General features: G+C 42.5%; 1 protein-coding gene across 1 annotated transcript in view; it reads right to left on the bottom strand.

The window, feature by feature from the left end:
• Positions 1–21801, bottom strand: part of LOC131348488 (double C2-like domain-containing protein beta) — a 71991-nt gene extending 50190 nt beyond the window's left edge. The window contains exon 1 of the mRNA XM_058383503.1: positions 21038–21801. Coding sequence (XP_058239486.1) covers positions 21038–21431 — 394 coding nt within the window. The 5' untranslated portion in view covers positions 21432–21801. The remainder of the gene's footprint in view (positions 1–21037) is intronic.
• Positions 21802–24872: the final 3071 nt, after the last annotated feature.

The following is a 24872-nucleotide window of genomic DNA, read 5'->3' as shown; positions in this document are numbered from 1 at the left end:
CACTCACTCACACATTCACTCACTCACACATTCACTCACTCACTCACTCACACATTCACTCACTCACTCACTCACACATTCACTCACTCACACACTCACACATTCACTCACTCACTCACTCACTCACACACTCACTCACACATTCACTCACTCACTCACACACTCACACATTCACTCACTCACTCACACATTCACTCACTCACTCACTCACACATTCACTCACTCACACACTCACACATTCACTCACTCACTCACTCACTCACACACTCACTCACACATTCACTCACTCACTCACTCACACACTCACTCACACATTCACTCACTCACTCACTCACACACACTCACACATTCACTCACTCACTCACACATTCACTCACTCACACATTCACTCACACACTCACACATTCACTCACTCACTCACACATTCACTCACACACTCACTCACACATTCACTCACTCACTCACTCACACACTCAATCATTCACTCACTCACTCACTCACTCACTCACACATTCACTCACTCACTCACTCACACACTCAATCATTCACTCACTCACACATTCACTCACTCACACATTCACTCACTCACACACTCAATCATTCACTCACTCACACACTCACTCACACATTCACTCACTCACTCACTCACACACTCACTCACACATTCACTCACTCACACACACACTCACACATTCACTCACACATTCACTCACTCACTCACTCACACATTCACTCACTCACACACTCACACATTCACTCACTCACTCACTCACTCACTCACACACTCACTCACACATTCACTCACTCACTCACTCACACACTCACTCACACATTCACTCACTCACTCACTCACTCACACACTCACACATTCACTCACTCACTCACTCACTCACACACTCACTCACACATTCACTCACTCACTCACTCACACACTCACACATTCACTCACTCACTCACACATTCACTCACTCACTCACTCACACATTCACTCACTCACTCACTCACACACTCACTCACACATTCACTCACTCACACACACACTCACACATTCACTCACTCACTCAACTCACCTACCTCACTCACTCACACATTCACTTATTTACTCACTCACACATTCACTCACTCACACATTCACTCACTCACACATTCACTCACTCACTCACTCACACACTCACTCACACATTCACTCACTCACTCACTCACACACTCACTCACACATTCACTCACTCACACACACACTCACACATTCACTCACTCACTCAACTCACCTACCTCACTCACTCACACATTCACTTATTTACTCACTCACACATTCACTCACTCATACACTCACTCACACAGTCAGTCACTCGCTCACTCACACATTCACTCACTCACTCTCTCACACACTCACTCACTTATTCACTCACTCACACACTCACTCAGTCACTCACTCACACACACACTCACTCGCTCGCTCGCTCACTCCCACCCTCCCTCCCTCCCTCCCTCCCTCTGTCACCCGCTCACTCACCCAGATCTCCCCTATCTAGTGTCTAGTGGGAAATTAAGGATCTTAAATGGTTCTTTGCCAAGATGTCCGTCTATGAAGAACCTTCACCATCTATGGAATGTTTCCAGTGTGTAAAAGGAAGTACTTTGTAGTGCCAAAAGGATATAAAAATGTTCTTTATGGCACAGAAAAAGTTTTTTTCTACTGAAAGGTTTTATGAGGAACCAGAAATGTTTCTTTTATTGCATCACTGTGAAAACCCCTTTTTTGCTTCTTCCGAAAGAGCGTGGAAAATGTACGAGTTGGGAAGTCATAATGACAATATCAGGTCAAGGAGGTGGAGGTGAACCTTCTCTTAATTAACTAAATAAAATACACCATGCTCTTAAACTTGACTTCTAGAAAACAAAGAACATAAGAAAGTGCATCAGGTGTGTTTTACTTTGCAAAACCAAAATCCATGACATGAGTCTAAAAGAAGAATCACAAAAAAAAATCCTGAAGGCACTTCCTTCTTCTCAATCATTTGATAATTAGTTGTATGATCTTGACTTCCTCTTGTTAGATTTCTTACACATCATATGCTAAAGTGACAGAAAGCTTTAAAGATGCAGAATAATAATTCCAGGTAATAAGTCCAGGGAATTACTCCTGCTGCAGGCTGAATGCACTCAAAACAGGAGCTGCACTTATAAATCTGTGGCAGCGGTCTGGGCAGATATGGTGCATGAAGAGAAAATTAATTACGCTGGGCTCGCTTTATATATAAGGTGGGGGGAAAAAATAATAAAAAAAGGGAGCCGGGAAGTAAAAACGTTGCCCAAAGGAACAGACAAATGAGTCACAGTCTACTGAGACCGTGAAGAGAAAATAAGGTAGAAGGAGAGAAAAGGAAAACATATAGAGAGCGATTAGATTGAGGGGAAAGATAAAGGTGTAGCAAAGAAAGAACAGGAGAGAGAGAGAGAGAGAGAGATGTTTGTGGTGCTGTGTGGTTCAGACTGGTCACACTACGCCAGCCTCCATTAGTCTCCTTCTCCGTTGAACCCGTTTAGAGGCTGAAGGCGGCGCAGATCCTCTAATGATTTTCGTATTGACGCTACAGCTTTTGAGAGCATGCAGCAGGTGTCATTAGCTTGAAAAAAAGGTGCCATTATTTCCCTCGTAATTACGTCCGTCTATACAGGAACGTCTAGAAATATAGGCAGAATGCTACATAATTACGGTTAATGTGTGGAGGTAAGTCTCCAAGCACTGACGGCTACTGAGGGTTAAATCCAGATGTTTGAAGCACCTCAAGTGCTATACCTATTACCCATGATGTACATTAGACATAACAGAGAGAGGATGGTTAAGATTTTGAACGGAGCTTCAAAATCTAAGAGCCATCGATGGACCCTTATTTCCTCTTTCTTAATGGAGGGTTTTCTATAGACAAATAGATCAGGATGCCTGTGCCTGGGACTTTGCATCCAGAAGACCAGGGCTTTTTTTGTACTCACAGTCACCCAATGGACAAGTAGTTTCAGCACTGACCAGTAGATTTGGAAGCAGCAAGAGAAAAGGTCTGTCTGCTGCTCCTCCCTTGAGCATGGGGGCAGTGTGATAAGCCCCGGTGGACCTCTATTAGAATAGAATAGAAAAAGCCTTTATTTGTCACATATACATTACAGAACAGTGAAATTCTTTCTTCGCATATCCCAACCTTGGAGGTTGGGGTCAGAGCGTAGGGTCAGCTATGATACAGAGATCAGAGAGGGTTAAGGGCCATGCTCAAGGGTCCAACAGTGGCAACTTGGCAGTGCTGGGGCTTGAACCCCCGATCTTCTGGGCAATGACCCAGAGCCTTAACCACTTGAGCTACCACTGTGACCAATAATACCACTATGAGGTTAAATAAAGACGTTATGAAGAACACACAACTCAGTTGACAAAACAAATGTTTTCATTTGGGAAGTAGAAATGTAGGCATTCTGAATTGACAATTAGATGTAATTAGCATTCAATCTTTTCTGAAATTTGGAAACACTGCCTGAAAATTTTTGCTGGAGATTTTTGCTGGTATTAATATCACTTAGCTGCTTAGCGTGTGATGTGAGGATGAATAAAATACATCTCAGAACTAAAACATTGGCTAAGCACTTACTAGCTTACTATTACAGCACCATAGCTACCACGTTGTAAGCCATTAGGTTTATGATCAATTACAATATAGGGAAAGGTTAAGGCTTTGACTTTCTCCAAGTTATGAACTTTCCACAGGTTTCATAACAAATGCTCACATCAGCATGCATAGGCCTCCCAGGGAATCCCTGTAGCCGACCCTCAAGAACGGAATCCTGCCGGCTTGCTGTGGACATTTTAAGAAAAATAGCACATTGGTAGGCATGGGCAAGAGTAAAAAGGAACAGGGCTTAAGGAAGGCTGTTGCACAACATGGCCCAATGTTGTTCACGGTAATGAAAAGGAAGGACCCTGATAATTTGTTACATTGAGAATTTATAATCGGGATTAAACACAAAACAGGATTAAGGCTACATTACAACGCCTGATCCAGAGAGCCTTGAGTCTTATAGCCTTGAGTCCTGCTATCTAGTCTCTATCACAGTTCTGTCGCTATAATATTTTGCGCCAACAATCTCTGGCCATAACAATTTTTAGTCCCAAACAACTTAGGTCAGAACTTTTCCATCACACTTTGCAGAAAGCTCACAAAGATTTCTGTGTTTTTTTTTTTTTTTTAAAGAGCAGGTCTTCCAGCAATGTTTGTTTCTCGTGTAGAGAAATAAAGACCTCCAGCTGTTCAGTCAGAGAGCTACATGTAGCATGTTCTGCAGTGTTCTTGCGGCATGAAGCAGCTGCGGCTCTGTGAAGGCAGCCAGCATGACGGTAAAGTAAAATTGCTGCCGTCGCAGCGGGAGGCGTGTGAAGAGACTCTGAAACGATTCGTGCTCTTCTCTGAGGGAGCGCTCAAAGAGAGCCGACGTAATCCGACAGCGTTCCCAGTGCCATCAAACGAAGCGAGCCAGACCTGAGCTGTGGGGGGAATCAGAGGGGGCGGGGCAAGTACACCGGTAAGGATGATGAGCGTCAGAGCAAGATGAAGGAAGAACTGATGAGAAAAAGGGACACATGGAAACAAGGTAGAAAGGGAAATTGCGGTTCGGGGGTCCCTGCTGCTCCGTTAAAAGCAAACTGCCCAGGCGATAGGATGCAGGGTGGAAATAATTGAAACCGGCTCGCTGGAAATTGAAATCTGTTGACTGGTTTGCGTTTATTAGCAAGTGTATGAAGAATAAAAGATTCTGCTGAGAAGTGGTCACTATTTTAAGAACGGCTCTCTTGAATGTTTGGATGTAAGAGTGGTTTTTGAGGACATGAAAACATCCTTCGCTCCCTCGTTCACCTGGAGCTATTATATTTTCTCATCATGGTGTGCCTCCCTCTCACTCTCTCTCTCTTTTTCTCTTTTTTTCCACACGTGCAGCGTACAGTACATCTCTATAGAAATTCCCTATTCGCATTTCAGTCCACAGAGCCACGACTCTGAAAATATCCCTGCTATATTCATCAGCAATTTGACGGAGTACTTGCTTTTTATGAGTCAAGGTTATTTTGCGCTACAGGTGCCTCGGTGAAGTGATGGATGTGGCACTAAAAGAATCATTCACCGAAAGGCCAATGTCATTTTCCCCCATGGACGTTTTAACACTATAATATTCTTTCGGGATTGGGGACGGAAAGTGCTTTTTTGTTTCCTGCTGTTTTGAAAAGACGTTGGTCTTTTGTTCTTGTTCGATGAAATGTAAAAAAAAAAAAAAAATCATGATGTTTAAGACAAAACAGTCTGAAATCAAAGTTTAGAAGATAAAGAATTAAAAAGAATCAGGTTCTCTTATAAATCCGCCACACACGCAAAATCCAAAGAGGTACGAAAGGAGACATTTGTATGATGTATTTTCTCCACTCCTCTTTCCGGAGAATGATGCAATGGATCATACGCTACTTCTTATTTAAACACTGAAGCTGATTTGAACATAAATGCTAATCAGTTCGAGCAAATAAATCTGTTGTGAGACATTTACTAGAAGGAAGTAGAAGCAATTACATTTCCAATTACATTTCCCCGAGAAATATGAAACAGTTAAGTGATTCCCAAATCCAGATGTTTGGAGCTCCCTGGGATTTAAGCTGTATCCCTTAATCCAGAACAGGACGAAATCATAATGTAATTTTTAATTCTCAGGCTCTATGATGATAAGCTGCTATTAGTAGATAACATTTTTTGTTAATAATAAAGCTCACATTTTTTTCAGGTGTGGTTTGTTTCAAAGGTCATTTACCTTACAGGAGGTAAAACTCTGGGTTAAAGTTTGGTGAGTGACTTGTCCGATCTGAAACCTTCCATTTCAAGTCCTTTATTGTGTTATTGTGGGAAGTTCCTCCCAATTAGGTTGGCTGCATTTCTCTTCTGAATCCGGACAGAATGTTTCAGAATGAATGTAGACTTCTAAATCTATGAGTTCTATCACCATTAAATATTAATGAAGCTCTTCCAGTAGCAGCTATGCAATCCCAAGCCATGATTCTACCACCACCATGTTTCTCAGATAAACTTGTATATCCTGCATCATCAGCAGATCCTTTCTGTCTCCACAGTCTGGCCTTTGCATCACTTTTATGAAGGTATCTTGATTTTGTTTTGTCTTTTGACACAGTCTCAATGTTTCTCTTCAACTACTGTCACTTTTTTTTGTTGATGTCTGGTGATTAGTGGTTGGTGGTTTCTTTCTCTTTGCTGTATCAGTGCTTGTGCAATGGCTCTGGTCAATTATCCCTCTCTTCCCAGCTTCAATATGGATTGATGTTCTTGAATAGACAGCTCTCTGGTCTACAAGGTGGTTTATACATTTTAACAACAAATACAGTCTTCAAAGGCAAAACTCAGGGCTCCAGCCAAGAGTAGATAATCAAAACTGCTCAATCAATCAATCCAACAGGTCACACCTGGGCAATACCTGTCAGACAAATGTTCCTGATCACTTAAAAAATGTCAGGGTTCAAATGAACCAGGATCTAGAAAACAAATTGGCCTTGCCGTTCCAATACTTTCAGAGAGGACAGGTCTATGCACTGTATATACATAAAAGACAAGCTGTTTCTTTTGTGGTTGCACATCTGCAGGTGTTGCCTCATCAGTCGCTCTAGACACTAAAGAAGGTGGATGAATTCAACCAAGGGCTTTTGTGCTGCACTACGTGATGCATAAAAGACATTGGTGCTGCGGTCGGGGAAAAACGAAGAGAGCCGTGAGTCACAGGATTCTCTTATAATAGATAAGATTAGGGGTGAGCATGGGTGGGATAATGGTCTGAGATCGGGATAAAAGTGGAAATGTGGTAGTGAGGATGGAAGGGAAGGAAGGGAGTGTGGTAGGTTTATCTCGCCTTTGCAGGGAGATGGAGGACAGCTCATACTGTCAGCCTCAGCCTAACAGGCTTTTACAAAAAAAAGAAAAAAAAGAAGCAACAACACCACACACACACACAGCACTGGGTTGCTGTCTCCTTCTGAAGAGGACATTTATATCATTAGGGCTAATTAGTGTTAAAGACGAGATGGGTTTAGAAGACGACACTTTCGTTTAACACGATTATTTTTTGGGTTTTGGACGAATCAGCTAATTAGAAGTTTATTAAAAGGCGAGGGGCAGATTTAACACTCCTGTCAATATTTGATCATGCTGCTGAAGGTGTGAATTTGATTCTTAAGGCAATTAACTATCTGATGTTTACTATTAGAGGCTACTGAATCTTTTACAGTATGATTCATTTCTGATTCTTAAAACATCGATTCAATATTTGACACTGAATCTGTTGTAATATTGTACAGTATGAAACAAATCGTTTCTGTTGCCGCCTTTTATTCGGACGTTTCCGGGTCACATGGTATAAATTAAGCTACTAACTACTAAGGGGATAATATGTTTTTACCAAATATGTTTTTATTATCTAAAATACAGCCAAGTACACTGTTAGTGCATTATAGCTGAGGTCTGAAGTAGAACACGTCTACTTCCGTAGGCCACGCCTACTTCAGGTTGAAATCTGACTACAGATCCTAAAGCAGACATAGGATTCATGTGAGGAGGCATGTTCTCATGAATAAATCATTGCCTGGTAAATAAGAGAAGGCATGGACAGACGTATCGGCCCTAACAAACACCGACAGTAGCACCGTTCTGCCCTGACCCTTGTGGAACCGAGTGTTGACTGCTGAGTCACGGTGACATAAAAGTGGCGAATGGGCCATTAAATGTTAGTCCACACTAGTAGAGTGAGTACGATATTACAAATGTGGTTTCCCTGCAACACTTGTGGCTCCGTGACTCACAAAGAATAAAAGCTCGGTGTGGGACGTTAAGTGGAAGTGCACCTGCTCATGACCTGCCTGAACAACAATAAATGACTCATCTTCATTTAGAGTCGATGAGATGAACGCTCTAGCTACGCTGAAACTGAATTCTGTGATTTATTTATAGCAGAAATATTTGGTGTGGATTTCCATAAAGCCCGGAAATGCAGTTTTAGCATCTTTCGACAGCCTTTTCGGTGCTACTCGGATTCATATCTGCATATAATCCAAAATGCTTGAGTGCTTAGCGGTGTGAGACAGGCTAGCACTGCTGAAGCTCAAACAGCGCCGGTGAATAACAAGGAGGAAAAAATAACACAAGGTAGCTTTCCTGCTCTGCAAACGTGTTGCCGAATAACATCCCAGAGTGCAGCCGGAAAGAATAAAAGTAAAAAATGACTTCATATGGAGAGCCGGGTATTGCTATTCGGATGGCGGAAGAGGTCAGGAAGGTCTCTGTGAAATTTGTGGGTAATAAGCAGCGAGGTTATGAGAGTGCGGTTTGAATCTTCTTCTCTTATCGTTGCTGAACAGCTGCTGGGGGAAACCAGTTAGCGTCAGGGGAACGAGGTCATTTGAACTGAAATAAAGATTCACTGATATACCAGGTTGCAAAAGTCTTCAGGAGTCTACCACCACCATGCTTCACTGACATAAAAAACTAATGATGAAATTGATATCTTCCTAAACTCTTAAAGCACATCATTTAACATTACAGGGGAAAAAATCCCTGAATTTTGCCAGACAAATTCTACCATATGCTTTAACCAATCAACCCTCGTTTCTTATTGGTCCACTAAAGTGAGGTCTGTGAGTCCTGTGTCCTGCTAATTCCGTGAATTAGCATTTTATTTTATTCTCCTTTGTTCGCATAAACATTTTCTTCAGCTAGAGCTAATCCGCAGATAGAAGCACCTCTGTATACTTGATTTTGGTTTGATTATCTTCTTTTTAAAAGCTTTCAGACAAAAAACATTCATTTAAAAAACACAATTTGAGAAAATCTACTAAAATATCTTGGTAGAGATATGTCTGGGTAGAAACACTAACAATAAAATCTTTCCATTACATACCTTTGAGTCCCATTAATCAGTGACGCAAAGGTCAGTAATCTCAGTGAGGCAAGTCATGACATCCCTACCACACACACACACACACACCATGTTCCTAAAATAACCCTGCAATCTACAGTATGCTATCTTTAACCTTTGACACCAGCTTGAATTGAAGCGTCTTTAAGCACCCTTCAGTGACCCAAAGCCCAAATAATCAACAGCAGATGCAATGCATGAAACGTCTGATGGGACACAGCAAGATCACCATATTATAGTATAATGTACTCTACATAAAAGTCCAGATGGACACAAATATATACTCTAGGAGCAGACTGAACCGAGACTTTGCCCTTAAGACCATGAATGAGATCCTTAAACCATCCATAAATGAGACTCTCGCACAGAGAATCTGCTTACGGTCTAAAAAAGCTGGAAGACGGAAAATGCAAATGAGGGATTTAGTGAATTTCCGGCGTGGCGTTTGCTGTAATTATGCGCCGTTGAGAGGAAAAAAAAAAACCCAGGCATGCTGCTAAACACATCCAGGCTGGTGTTGCTCTGCGTGCAGTCCCTCTCTATTGTGTGTGTGAAGTGTGTTTACAGTACACTTGATTATGGCTACAGCGTTTAGAGCACCGTTTTAGTTCATCTCGATGAGGATGTCACTTTGAGAGAGCGATTTCACTGAATGAAGAGTATTCAGCGGCAAATAGATTTTGGCTTTTTATCTAGGTAAATGTTTAATTTTTTGGATGATATTGCACTAAAGATAGATTTCAGAATGACAAAAGACGTTCATTTCAATTCGATTTCAAGTCTGTGTAATTGTATAGTAAGTGTGGCGGCCACTTCAGCACCAAGGACAGCGCCAGGTTCACGGCCATGAGACAGAGTCAGGGCAGTGCCAGAGCCGACCAATCAGAAGCACAGCTGTTTCCATTAACCATGAGGGAGGAGAGGAGAGAGCTGAGTCGGGTTGTGGCCCAAGGTGGCGGTAAAGTTGTCTAATGTAGTTGTGCTGTGCTTCTCTCTTTACAGAAAGCCCATAAAACGCCGGGCCGATGACGCCACCCACCGAAACCCATGCTGAGGACGCCGCTGACACCGCCATTCATTGCCTGGTGCTGCTTTCCCCGGGTTTCCTCCATCTCCACTGCTGCTTGATCCACTAGCACAAAAGTTACCTTCCTTTCACTCTTTTCATCCTTGGTATTGATTCTTTTGCCTTTACTGTGTAAATAAAGCTCACACCGTTTGTTCACCCGAGCCGTGGTTTGTGTGAGTTAGTGCTTGCCCCTCAGTTGCTTTGCGCTACATAAGATATGGAAGAATTACTATATACACTGTACTATATACTATACCGTATGTCTTCAGTGCTCCAAATAGCAGAATAAACCCAAAGTAGGTGTGGCCTAAAAGGAAAAAAACATACAACCCAATAACACCAGCATACACACAACCCATTCTACCTTCTATACAATGGACTAATGGTGTCTAAAATGTACAAAATCTCCTCTCTTTCATTTCGTACATTATGTACAGTTTTCTACTATTTCAGTTCTGTACGTTAGATACTTTGTGTGTGTTTTTTGTGCATTGTGAGTGAGTAGGAGTACACAGCTGTAGGACAACAGTTGGTATATATAGCACTCTTTATACACATGACAAACTAAGCCGCTTTTTCGTAGCAGCTAAAGTAAGCATAGAAATCCTACGTTAATTTCCCGTGCTCATTTATTCATCCTTAGTAACTGCCTGGACACGATTGGGGTGGTTTATATTCGTTTATTTTAGGAAAGAGAAGCAATTAAATGTTAGTAAGGAAGTGATAATAGAAACCTGTAAACAATGATAATCAGATCTAAGTGAGAACATTAGACAATGCGCTAATGGGTATGTTAATGAAACCCCCCCCCATGGGAGGCGGGCACTAGTTCACCTCTTGAGATCAGGGGAGTGAGGTTTACCTTCACAGCACCTACCGTTGGTCTTCGTTACATTAGCATTATACAAAGAATGCAGAATGCCGTCGTTCATTGTTGGCTAAATTAGCATTTACGGATGAACCGTTGCGTAAACATTCATCTATGGGACACATTGGCATGCAATAAGTGAATGAGATCGATTTCTAAATATAAAAGCACATGTAATTCTTGGTCCTATGTATTTAATGGTAGATGTGTGTGTGTGTTAGTGTGTGTGTGTGTGTGTGTGTGATCCATCATAGACCCATGCCTGGCTAAAGCTCCAGTGGGATTGACTGAAGCAGAAAACAGATTAGCGAGGGAAGCTCAAGTGAATCCAGTGATCAGTAAAAGCCCAGCTGGGGACAGTTCCAGGAATAAAGAGGTCTGAAAATAGGTCAAAAAAAATATTAGGCATCACAGAGAGATGGTGCAATTTGGTAATGCTGAAATGTGTTTAAAAAGTTTGTGGGAAAGTCGCCAGTGTAAACACAATTAGTGACAAATTAAGATGTGGAAGTTCATGCTACGAACGCTCGATGTGTCTCTAAACGAACGCACCGAATTAAGTGAGATTTAGCGCAAACAAAGATGGTGGAGAAATGGCCGCTGGCAGGCATACTGCTTTAGCCCACGGTGTTTAGGTGTCGCGTCGGTTCTCGGAGACATGACAAAACACCAAGCAAGCGAAAACCGGAGTCACACGGTGGGCGATCCCACGCACATGTGCTTCATCTCTGCATGCGAGCGCCGAAAGCCTCTCTTGGATGACCTTAATCCACGGATTGAATGTGGAGAGCGAAATGTCCACATTAAGTACTGCGAGTGTCTTAAAAACGTAGCGGCGGGATGCTTATCAGCCATCACAGGATGTGCTTCTTGGCTGAAAATTGAAAGCTCTCTGGGTTCTCTTATGCGAGGAGGGTTTATGTCGGTGCTCTCAGTGGCTGTGGAGCTTATGGTGCGAAATCAGACCTGATCCTATCGCCAAACACGGATACACAATGAGCGTGGGAAGAGGAAACGTTTTTATTTGTATAATTTCTAAACAAACGTGTACTCACACTGCTCTGGCTCTGATTACCGTCTGGTGGTGTGTTTTATTTCTCTTATACCACAGCATCAATGATTATGAAGAATAATTTATAAATCCTTTTATAGAGACAGATTCCTGTTACTATTTAAATATGTTTAAAAAAAAAACACATTGATTTTGACATATTACTGACAACTAAAAACCCGGCAGTTGCACAATAGATTCGAGGAGAACGGCTTGCACTTGAGCACTGAGAAGTACATGGAGTGCGGCCCCCAAACCGACGGAACCATCCACGTCTGCGGAGCGGACCTGAAGAAAGTGCAGCAAATCAAGTACCTCAGCTCTGTCATCTGCTGTGATGGTGAGTCCCTTCCTGCCGCTGGTGCCCGTGTCAATGCTGCCTGGACGAAATGGTAACTGGTGTCATGTGCGACCGTCGGATGCCTTTACGCCTCAAGACGAAGATTTACAAGACCAGTCGCCTTGTATGGATCTGAATGCTGGCTGGCGACAGTGAAGCACGTGCAAGCTCTCCAGGTCATGGAAATGCGAATGCTTCGTTGGAGTCTTCAGCTAATGCGACTTGAACACCATGAACGAAGACGTACGATGACGGTTTGGTGTCGCTTCAATTTCGGCTAAGATGATGGAAGGACCACCATGCGTCTCAAGACTGACGGCCGGAGGCTGTGCGGACGACCAAAGAAACGATGGATGGACAGGATTGTCGAACATATGCGACACGTGAACACCGCTCCAGAAGACACCTTGGATCACGCCAGATGGAGACGGGGGTGCCAACAAGCGGACCCTGCCATTGCGTGGGGCAAACGCTAGAATGAAGAAGACTGACAAATGAAAACATTCTCTGACACTGGAGACTCCTTCCATAGAAACTTACAACGTTTCTAAGATTTTATTTGGTAAATAACGTGACGTAACGAGTCCCTGCAAATGAACTGTTACTGTACAAAATGATTCCCAAATCTTTGAAAACATGTTTGTTATTAGTCTGAGACTATGTGGAGAATCTGCTGTACGCATCACGGTTTCCATAGGAACAGCAACATGTTAGATCAATGTTAGGGTTAAAAATTATACATCTACAGAGAAAAATTACACACCCTGTCTGACCAATCAGATTCAAGAATTCAGCTATCCTCTATTCTATTTTATTAACTATTACTGAATGTAATTGAATTAAATCAGTTTCCAGTAAACCGATTTCACATCTTAAATAATCCCCTCATGTTTACACAGCCCTAGTAACCCCCTAACGTTAAAGGGCATGTTGATATTTTGACCCCGTTTCCTTTCCCCCCCCTCCTAACTCTTGTTTACAGCACGCTAGTTCTCATCAGACTCATTATCTACTCGAGTATTTAGTGAGTAATTCCCGAGTCTCGGCACGAGGCTGCAGTAAAAAGATAATAGTGCCGCTTGTGCGCGCGAGTGTTGGACTGCCTCATGGTAGAAGGTAATGAAGAAAGTAGAGCTAGGAGAATAATATTTTGAAATGGAAAAGGAAATTTGAAATATGCAGGGTTTAGTGGATTTAAATGGAAATAATGTAATGATTTTTTTGGCTCAATATAATAATAAATAAGTATGCTTTTAAAGAGCCGCTGTAGCCTGATGTAACCCGTAAAGACGGATGAGTTAGTGATGAGAAAATGACGACGTTCGTCATTGCTAAACAGCCCGTTGTGAATCCTTCGCACTTGTCCGTCGTCAGCCAAAAAAACGGAGAGAAATGTGTCACAGAAGGCATGCGAGCAGTAATAATCAGAGCATACTCCATGAATGGCTGGTGCAGGTGGTGTTCTCACACACACACAGAGAGAGAGAGAGTGAGAGAGAGAGATAGAGAATGAATGTTTGGTGGTCTGTTTCCAGGGAAGACCAGCTTGGTGCTGTTCTTGGTGTATCCTCAGGCATACAAAAAGGCACCAGTATATACAGCATTTTTTTTTTCTTCTTCAAAGGCCCAGCACTGTCCCAGGGCTAATACCGAAAAGTAAATGTGTTCTGTTCCTTTCATTATCAGCTGACAGCTTGTAGATAGATGCTTAATAGGATTCCACAGAAGGCTGAGGTTTGCTTTCAGGAAATCCCTGAAATCCTCTCCCCCTCCCCCTTCACGCTCATCCTTCCCCTCCCCCGCTCACATCATCCTGCCCCTCCCTCACATCTGTATCTAGGAGCACCTTCAGTCTGTGTGGTGTAATTTTACCAAAAGATAAAGACTAACCCTAAGTGGATATCTTCGGCTGGTTGAGAAACGTATCCCTGGACAACGCTGGATGTGAATGAACCAGTTTACCGTGAGTCTTGAAACACATAATTACAGTGGCTTCAAAAGAACATTCCCAGCATTAACCATCATTAGACTTTCAAGTCAGTGCAAGGACTGTTTAGGGCACAGAAAATTCCTAAATGTCCATTTGCGGTCATTTAACAAACCCTTGGGAATCTTTGGAGTATATGATCATGTAGCACAATCCTGTAAGAAAAAAGTCCAGAGGTTGTTGGCTAATTGACTCATGTCTTCACCCTGCATGTAAAATATATATTCAACTGTGACTTAACTGTTACTTATAGCATCTACATACCTGCCTGTATCTGATCTGGTGCATGGCAATTGATCCAACTAGAAGTAAGACTATCAAACAACCATCAAATGTCCATCACACTTCCATCACACATTGATCGAATGTCCATCACACATTCATCAAACGTCCATCACTTTTCCATCACACATTGATCAAATGTCCATCACACTTCCATCAAACACACATGAAACGTCTATCACACTTCATCAAATGTCCATCAAATGTCTATTACACCTCCATCAAATGTTCATCAAATTTCCATCAGACATCCATCACATGTCCATCACACTTCCATCAAATTTCCATCAAAACTCCATCACAAGTCCATCAAACGTCCCTCAACCCTCCATCAAATGTCTATGAAACCTTAATTAAACATCCATCAAACATCCATCACACTTCCATCAAATGTCCATCAAACTTCTATCACACGCCCATCACACTTCCATCAAAACTCCATCACAAGTTAAACATCCCTCAAACCTCTATCAAAAGTCCATGAAATATCTATCACACGCCCATCACACTTCCATCAAACCTCCATCAAACCTCTATCAACTGTCTATGACACTTCCTTCAAACATCTATCACACTTCCATCAAACCTCCATCAAATGTCCAACAAACATGCATCAAACATCTATCACACTTCCATCAAACATCCATCAAACCTCCATCAAACCTCCATCAAACCTCCATCAACTGTCTATGACACTTCCTTCAAACATCTATCACACTTCCATCAAACCTCCATCAAACATCTATCACACTTCCATCAAACCTCCATCAAACATCTATCACACTTCCATCAAACCTCCATCAAACATCTATCACACTTCCATCAAACCTCCATCAAACATCTATCACACTTCTATCAAACCTCCATCAAACATCTATCACACTTCTATCAAACCTCCATCAAACATCTATCACACTTCCATCAAACCTCCATCAAACATCCTTCACACTTCTATCAAACCTCCATCAAACATCTATCACACTTCCATCAAACCTCCATCAAACATCTATCACACTTCCATCAAACCTCCATCAAACATCTATCACACTTCTATCAAACCTCCATCAAATGTCCAACAAACATGCATCAAACATCTATCACACTTCCATCAAACATCCATCAAACATCAAACCATCACATGTCCATCACACTTCCATCAAATGTCCATCAAACCTCTATCAACTGTCTATGACACTTCCTTCAAACATCTATCACACTTCCATCAAACCTCCATCAAATGTCCAACAAACATGCATCAAACATCTATCACACTTCCATCAAACATCCATCAAACCTCCATCAACTGTCTATGACACTTCCTTCAAACATCTATCACACTTCCATCAAACCTCCATCAAATGTCCAACAAACATGCATCAAACATCTATCACACTTCCATCAAACATCCATCAAACCTCCATCAAACCTCCATCAACTGTCTATGACACTTCCTTCAAACATCTATCACACTTCCATCAAACCTCCATCAAACATCTATCACACTTCCATCAAACCTCCATCAAACATCTATCACACTTCCATCAAACCTCCATCAAACATCCTTCACACTTCTATCAAACCTCCATCAAATGTCCAACAAACATGCATCAAACATCTATCACACTTCCATCAAACATCCATCAAACATCAAACCATCACATGTCCATCACACTTCCATCAAATGTCCATCAAACATCTATCACACGCCCATCAAACCTCCATCAAACGTCCAAGAAACGTCTAAACGTACATCAAACGTCTATCACACTTCCATCAAACATCACACCATCACACGTGCATCACACTTCCATTACATCCATTACACTTCCATCACACGTCCATCAAACCTCCATCACACGTCCATCACACTTTCATCATAGCTCTATCATGTGACCATCACATTTCTATCAAACGTCCATTATACTTCCATAAAACGGCCCTCAAATGTCCATTACAGGGCCGTTAAACTTCCATTACATTCAATACACATCCATCACACGTCCATCACCCTGTATGCATGTTCATTAAATCTAAACATAGCTATCAACCTAAACTGTAGTAAACATGGAGTAGAGTTTTCTTCTTTTTTGCTACAGAATGCTTGTGCACTGAAAAATCACAAATAAATACTAATAATCAGGCATTAAATAAAATCTATAAAAGCCTGGGCTAATAATCTGCCCACTAACAAACTAACAGCATTCCACTCTGCTCATAACCCTGAAGATAATGTTCCTGCACATACAGACTCAGCCTCGGACAACCTCTCCGCCGTGAACACGTTTACACAAACCTGCATCGATCTCTACGAGATGATTATGATGGAACGTCGTTATGGTGACTGAGAGTTTTAATCCGCCAGTAATGATTACAGCTAGCGGGCAGCCGCGAGACCGGGGGATGTTGCGTGCTTGCAGAGTAACTGATAGATCCGAGGAGCTTAGTGAGATCACATGAAGCCCTCGCTGTCGCACAGGATAAGCTCTTAATTAGTGAACTTGTGATCAGATACAGTTTGATTGGCGCATGCAGGGGGTGGGGGTGGGTGGGGTGTACGCTTTTCCAGTTCTATTACATTCCAATTTGACAAAAATCAGGTTAGAAAAGGCTCTAAGGGGGGGGGGGGGGGGGGGTCCATGTCTTACTGCACCAATATGGCAGTGGTGAAGATGGCACCATGGGGGTAGTTTTTAAAAAAGGAACTTATTCCTGTTAAGAGAGTGGTGGTATGTCCTCAGAACAAAATATTCCTTGTCAATCGATCAGCCTGTTCTGATTGGACAAATCATTTAAGCAAATGACTGATCCCTTTGACTGATTAGGACTATTAAAAACAATACTTCAGGACGTTAAAACTCTGAAGCTGAAATGTCTGGAGCACCGTTTTTTTGCCCCCAGGTCAGCTAATCCTTTAAAACTGCCATGCTCATCTTCCAGGGGAAAGAAACCCTTCCGCTTATATAACGTTTTCAACAAGGAGCGTATCTTCTCAAATCTCCTTTAAGCTCCTGTCTGGTTGCGAGACTCTAAAGTGAGTCTCAGCACAGTGAGACTATACGGTGATATGTTTCGAACATAAATACCCCCCCCCCCGCCCCCTCCCCCTTTATTGTACAGCACCGGGACCTAATATTACACCTTGTGATAAAATACGGCGGGCAAATGGAAAGAAGATGAAATAGAGAGAACATGAGATTTATTTCCCCAAGGCATTATGGCACAAACAGTGAAGAATGGACCGTGATCATCAATACGACCACCTAGTGATCCATCTCAACTCCGATTGAATCACGTTTAGTGTGTGTGTGTGTGTGTGAGACAGGGGAGGAAGCCATCATTCCTCTCTCACGTGAGCAATCCTTACAGCTGTGTGTTTTCTATCTAGAACCCACAAATTTTCCTTCGGTGTATTACATCACTCAGCCTAAATGCCTTTATGTCATAAAGGCGTCCATGGCAATAACAAACACATTTTCCGCTATTCCACTTTTCTCAAGCAGTGCAGTGGATAAAAAACGCTTTGATATATTTGAGCTCACTGAGACCTATGATTGGCTGATGCTGCTGTGATTGACAGGAGAGAGTAATGACATCCCTCCCACCCTGAGAACATGGCTAATTGTGATCCCTTGGCTCTGATTCAATTGTTTCCTAGTGCAGGAGTTATTGTTGTTTTTTTTTTTTAAATCCCTGTCACTTTTTGACCATTATTGGTGAGCCAAAAGTATGTGCACCCCTGACCATCACTCTCACATGGGGCCCTTCCCCAAATTGTTTAGATCGTCTTTGCGTACAAAGCCCCTGTAAACAAAGCTTTATCCATGAAGACATGGTTTGCTGTTAGAAGTGGAAGAACTTCTGACTCTGACTCAACCCCAACTGAACCCCTTCAGGATGAACTGGAACACTGACTGCACCCCAGACCTCAGGATCTAATCTCACTAATGAACTCAAACACAAATCCTCAGATCTAGTGGAGGTTATTCCAACAGCACCTATGGGTCTGATGGTCATGTGTCCACAAACTCGGGGGCGGGGCTTCCATAGAGCACCGGGTATCAGATGTTCAAAAATGTTGATTGACAGCCAGATCTTTTGCTTTATTTTGTAATAAACATCTTCTAAATATTTAAATGTTATTTTCCATCTCACACATCTCATGCTAGACAGCGCAGATGCTAATTCATCACCATCATCTTGTCGTAACATTGCAGTTTAACAATAGAGAGCATTCCCCCGGTGACAAATTAGAGCTTCATCTAGCAACTATTCCATCTGGTTAATTAATCGTGTTAATTTGTTCATTTGCGTCTGACAGACCATGACTTTTTTTTTTTCCCCCATATTCCAGTGAATGCAGCGTCCCGATCTGTACCGCAATCGGTGTATGAAACAGCAGTGTAATCTCCTGTAGTCTGTAAAACGGTCTGTCGACAGAAAAGCTGCTGGGCGCCAAATGTTTGGAAGGAAGTCACTCTGAAATCCATCTGTTGCATTACCCACATCTCTCAGCGGTGGCTCGGTTGTTGGAGGCGCTCCGTTTTCAAAGCCGTGTGGGCCTCAGGGCCTGTTAAGTGCCCTTGGAAATGTGTATAATGGGCTTATTTGTTTTGACATATATATCAGAGTGAGGCTCTGGATTCATCCGTCTGCTCGGCTGCTAATAGGTGAACTGTGAATCAGAGGGAATCGGTAGGTGTGTGCCGGTGAGCGAGCGTGAGCTTAATAAAGGTGGCAATTAAAGGAAAGACGCTGCTGATCTCTGGTCTGGTAAACGGATTGGTGAGTTCTGTCACGGACATGCAGAAGACACACACACACACACAAACGTTTTTCCCCTGAGCATGCTCAAACATCCACACCAAATGAAAGACAGCATGCAGCTAAAGGATGGCAGCTCCTGGGGCTAATCTGATTTGGGATTTGATTTAGTGGCTTGCACAAGCTGCACTGGCCACGTAAGAGCAATTCATATTTATTACTGTAATCAACAGGACACACGTTTTTTTTGCCTGTAGCTGTAAACTAGTGCTGTCTCTCATGCGCGTCTTCAGTCAGGTTGCGCTCGCATGTTGATGCAGTATATCATCACAAACCAAGGAGGTGGTGTCAGTCTAATATAATATTTATTGCGTAACACGTAAGCATACCAACATCTGATACCATGTGATACTACAAAATGTTATGTGATGTCACACTTACGAAGAGATGGCAATGATTTAGCATGTTTCACCATTAATGACTGCTAATGATTTGTTTGTTTGTTTTATAATACAGGGAAGCTGATTGAGTGTGTCAATCACAGTGTCTGACTTGAGAGTGTAGCTCGGTACCAACAAGTATGGTCATTAAAATTGTGCGTAAGGTTTCAGGAATTGTGTGTAGAAACTGCTGAATGTGAGAGTAGTTCACTTCAGCGAGCACTGAAATAAATAAATAAATAAATAAAGTAGTCGGATATAACGTTCTGTGGTTCTATTTGTCTGAATACAAAGCGCACTACAGTACATTAGATCTCATATGATGCGATAAAACTAGGCCTGTTGTGTAACATTTCCTCATCTGTTCATCAGATTGCCGAAAACACCTTTTATGCTGGCACTCTACAAGCGTCCAGACCCCACGGACCCAATAGTGAGAACTAACACTTCCATGTGCCGCAGCACGTCCGGTGTCGATGTAAACAGCGTCTGTAGGTAAAGCTCGCACGCCCACCGCTTCGTCGGGCCGGCACGGGCGCTTTCTACTCCACTCCACATGCAGAAGCTCAAGTGGAGCTTTGCAGGAGTGTGAGTCATCAGGGCTAATTAAAAACAAGAACGATCGCTGTGTGCTCGCAAAAAGGTATAGCTGAAGAATTACAGAAAAGGGGGGAAGTGAGAGAAGGAAAGGCAGGGGGACGGTGATGCAACAGTTGGCTTTGTAGATGGAGTAGACGTAAAAAAAAAAAACAGCGCAGGAGACAGGAATGATTGAGAGAAAGCGAGAGAGAAAGAGAGAGGGGGGGGCAGAGAGAGAAAGAGAGAGAGAGAGAGAGAGAGAGAGAGAGAGGGACAGAGAGAGAGAGCAAGAGAGAGAGGGACAGAGAGAGTGAGAGAAAGAGAGCGAGAGATAGACAGAGAGAGAGAGAGAGAGAGAGAGAGAGAAAGAGAAAGAGTGAAAGAGAGAGAGAGTGAGTGAGTGAGGAATATGAGAGTACAGCATAAAAAATCAATATCACATACTAAAGTGTGTTACGAGAAAAATGGTATTGAGAGAGAGAGAAAACAAGGAAAAATACGAAAATGTATATTGATGGAGTAGAGAGAGAGAGAGAGAGAGAGAGAGAACTAAAGAAAGAATCAACAGATGGAGGAGATCTGAGCAAGGATCTGTAAAATCTAAAATTATACCAGAAATGAGCAACAGGAGGGAAAGACTACAATCAGACAGTCAGTACTCACTGGAGTCGTCCGAGTCGTAGCCCTCCATGTCGGGTTCTTCCTCCTTCCTGCTGGGTGGAGGCAGGGCGGAGGCAGAGGCGGAGGCGGAAGCAGAGGCGGCGCTGAAGGCCCGGTCCAGGTCGTCGTCGCCATCTCCATCGCCGTCATCGTTCTTTTCTCTGCCCGTCTCGCCGGCTGAGGAGGCAGCGGCCGGGGCTGAGGACGAGGACGAAGAGGATGAGCGCAGGGAGCCGGCACGCCTCAGGACCGGGGCTGCTGTGGGAGGGAAACCCCGCGGGTAGCGGGGGAAATAGTCAGAAATCTGCTTGATGGGCTGGATAGGGCCCGGGCACACGTCAATAGCCATGTGCTCCTGGATGCTGATGGTGGGCTTTTCGCCTCGGCGCTGTGTCATGCATGCGGCCGTGCAGGTGACGCCCCCCAGGAGGCGGGGCGGGTGTAGAGATCGGCAAAGCAGAAAAGTGTCAAAAGAAAAAAAAAAGTTACAAAAATGTCCAACTTGATTGTCTACCTGAAGAAAGGAAATAAAAAGCCTTGATGAGATGGACGAGCCCGATGCTGTGTGTATCTGTGTGTGTGTGTGTGTGTGTGTGTGTGTGTGAGAGAGAGAGAGAGCTGAGAGTAAGCAGTTGCAACTACATGGAGAGTGCCAGCGGAGTGGTACTGCGAGCTGTAAGCATGCCGTCTGCCTCAGAGCTCTGCTCAAAGCGCTACAAAACGCACTGAGGCTGCCTGAGCGCCAGCCACTGGAATAAGTGGAGAGAGACAGAGGAGGAGACGGAGGTAGAGAGAGAGAGAGAGAGAGAGAGGGAGAGAGAGGGAATAAGTGAGAGAGGGAGGGGACGGGATTAGAGACAGAGAGAGACAGAGAGAGAGAGACAGAGAGAGAGAGAGAAGGACGGATTGGCTGATGTCAGTGCTTAGCAACGAGGCGATAAACAGGAACCGCCGGTGAGGCTACTTAATTATGCTATTAGTCCTTCCATCTGCCAGAGAGAGAGAGAGAGAGAGAGAGAGACAGCTACAAAGAAAGGGAGGGGCGAAGGAGCCAGTGCGTTCTCTCCATTCCTCTAGACTAACAGCAGCATCATCCCTTCACAGACACAACAAGCCGACTACAAAATCCAGCGCAACAAGTGGTACATTCCTGCACGCTCTGTATCACTGACGCAGTAAACAAAAGATTAAATAAATAAATTAAAAAAATCTACCATTTTATAAACTAATCTCCTCATACGTAGGAAAAAAGGAAAGGAAATAATTTCCTTCTCATGTAGTCTCAGGGTGCTTTTTCTTGTTACTCTTAAAAAAAAAAAAAACACCCTTCTATCCAAATAGAATTGAATAGAAATGTTGGAATTTATTGATTACAGGAATCACAAATACATATGCTAAATATATATCATTGAGAATTAAGAGGCTTACACGATCAAATGTTTCCCAAAAATAGGTGAATTGTTAATTTTTTCAGCCATTTTCAAATAATGATTAATAATCTAACACTGTGAAATTTTTAGAAATTAATAAATGTTAAATATATTAAGAACAAAATGTAATTCAGGCCAATTAATCTGCTCGAGTCACTGACAGTGCACCTGCCCATAATTTTGTAGACAAAAATAAATAAATAAATAAACAAAACCTCATTAATTCTCATCCTATCTGTGTAATCCCTTCTGGAGGACTTTCAGAGATGGGGAAAAAAATGTTTTTTTCTCACTGTACAAAAATAAATCCAAATTTATCCAGAACACATTTAATGTCCTGATTGAGAGAAAAAAATGAGGAGCAATTGAGTTGGAGTAGAAGAAGTGGCATGCGGAACACTGGACATCATCCATCCATCCATCCATCCATCCATCCATCGTCTATACCCACTTTATTCCTAATTAGGGTCACAGGGATCTGCTGGAGCGTATCCCAGCACACATTGAGCGAAAGGTACACTGGACATCATTCAGTATTAAAATAAACAGCAGAGCAATGCGTAATGAAACGGATGGAGGATGTGAATAATGATGGAGGAGAAAGTGATGGTATATGATACAGAGCTGATTATAAAGTAAATCATATCATGTGAACGTCACAAGTTCTCTTCATGATCAAACACCAGGTTCTGTAAACAAACATTAGACCAAGCTGTTTCTACTTCCTGTTTAATTTCTAATAGGTGCTTAACAAGTGGGTATGGTTTGTGGTTGTATTTTTAGAGGGAGAACTGTATTTGCTTAGATTTCATGTTTTGAATCAGAAAGGCTAAGAGAATTCGTATCTGGGTTGCTGATGTTTTCCGTCGATCTCACAGGGTAAGGTTTCAATGATAAAGTCACCTAATTGTTCAGATTTGTCACGTACACAACCGTACGCCGTATGCCGTGGAGTGAAATGCTGTCTCGACTGTCTGCATACTAAAGATACAATCAATACAAATAAAATAGAATAATAATAAGAAATAAGACTAAGGATAACATTTCAATAAAATTGTAATCAAAATAGAGAATTGACTAGTGAATAAAATAGATAATACAGTTTATAGGAAAAGACAATAAAACATATGGAAAAATATAAATAATGTATACATGATTTATACCAATCAGGCATAACATTATGACCACTGAGAGGTGAAGTGAATAAGACTGATGATCTCCTCATCATGGCACCTGTTAGTGGGGGGGGGGGTATATTAGGCAGTAAGTGAACATTTTGTCCTCAAAGTTGATGTGTTAGAAGCGGGAAAAATGGACAAGTGTAAGGATTTGAGCGAGTTTGATGAAGGGCCAAATTGTGATGGCTAGACCACTGGATCAGAGCGTCTCCAAAACTGCAGCTCTTGTGGGGTGTTCCCGGTCTGCAGTGGTCAGTATCTATCAAAAGTGGTCCAAGGAAGGAACAGTGGTAACCTGGTGACAGGGTCATGGGCGGCCAAGGCTCATTGATGCACTTGGGGAGCGAAGGCTGGCCCGTGTGATCCGATCCAACAGACGAGCTCCTGTTGCTCAGATTGCTGAAGAAGAACTGTAATGAAGAACTTAAGTCCTGTAAGGGTCCTTTAAGTCCTGTAAGGGTACTTTAAGTCCTGTAAGTTGCGAGGTGAGGCCCCACCTTGCAACTTACAAGACTTAAAGGATCTGCTGCAAACACTTTGTTGCCAGAGTCCATGCCTCAATGGGTCAGGGCTGTTTTGACAGCAAAAAGGGGACAAACACAATATTAGGCAGGTGGCCATAAAGTTATGCCTGATCAGTGTATATAAAAGTACATAATATGCAGCTGATGGTTTCTGTGGGGAGATGGAAGGAGTCTCGAGTGTCAGTGCTTTAGAAAATTCAGAGCTAAAGCTGTTCATTTTGACAACTTCTGTAACTTTGCAATTTCTCGGTAAGATAACAAGGAATATTTTTTTGTCTTATTAACTCCTAGAGAAAATAAAAGAGAGGCTAGTGAGAGAGAGAGCGAGAATTCTTATTTATTTTGAGCTATTGTGAAGCAAGTAATAAATTGTTTCATGGATGTTCTTCTGTAATAATCAAAAACAAATAGAAATGAGTATAAATAAAAATAATTGCCTGTGTTGGCGTGATGTTTAAGGAATACACCACTACAGAAAGGTACTGATAACTCTGTGTGACATCAGACAGTGTGGTTGATTGTTTTCCTACAGAAGCGCAGCCTGAAGTGTTTTATTCCTTACTTCAACAGCTGAGTCTGAAAACTGAAGATGGCAGTGTATTCCCTCGCCTTTCATTTGGCATCTCTTGCATTCTTCATCCTCCCACTGTTTTTCATCATTTCACTGAGCATACTCACACTCACACACACACACACACACACACAA

The sequence above is a fragment of the Hemibagrus wyckioides genome, linkage group LG28, assembly GCF_019097595.1.
Source record: "Hemibagrus wyckioides isolate EC202008001 linkage group LG28, SWU_Hwy_1.0, whole genome shotgun sequence".
NCBI lineage: Eukaryota > Metazoa > Chordata > Actinopteri > Siluriformes > Bagridae > Hemibagrus > Hemibagrus wyckioides.
Note: the sequence above shows the minus strand (reverse complement) of the source record. Positions and strands in the feature narration are given on the sequence as shown.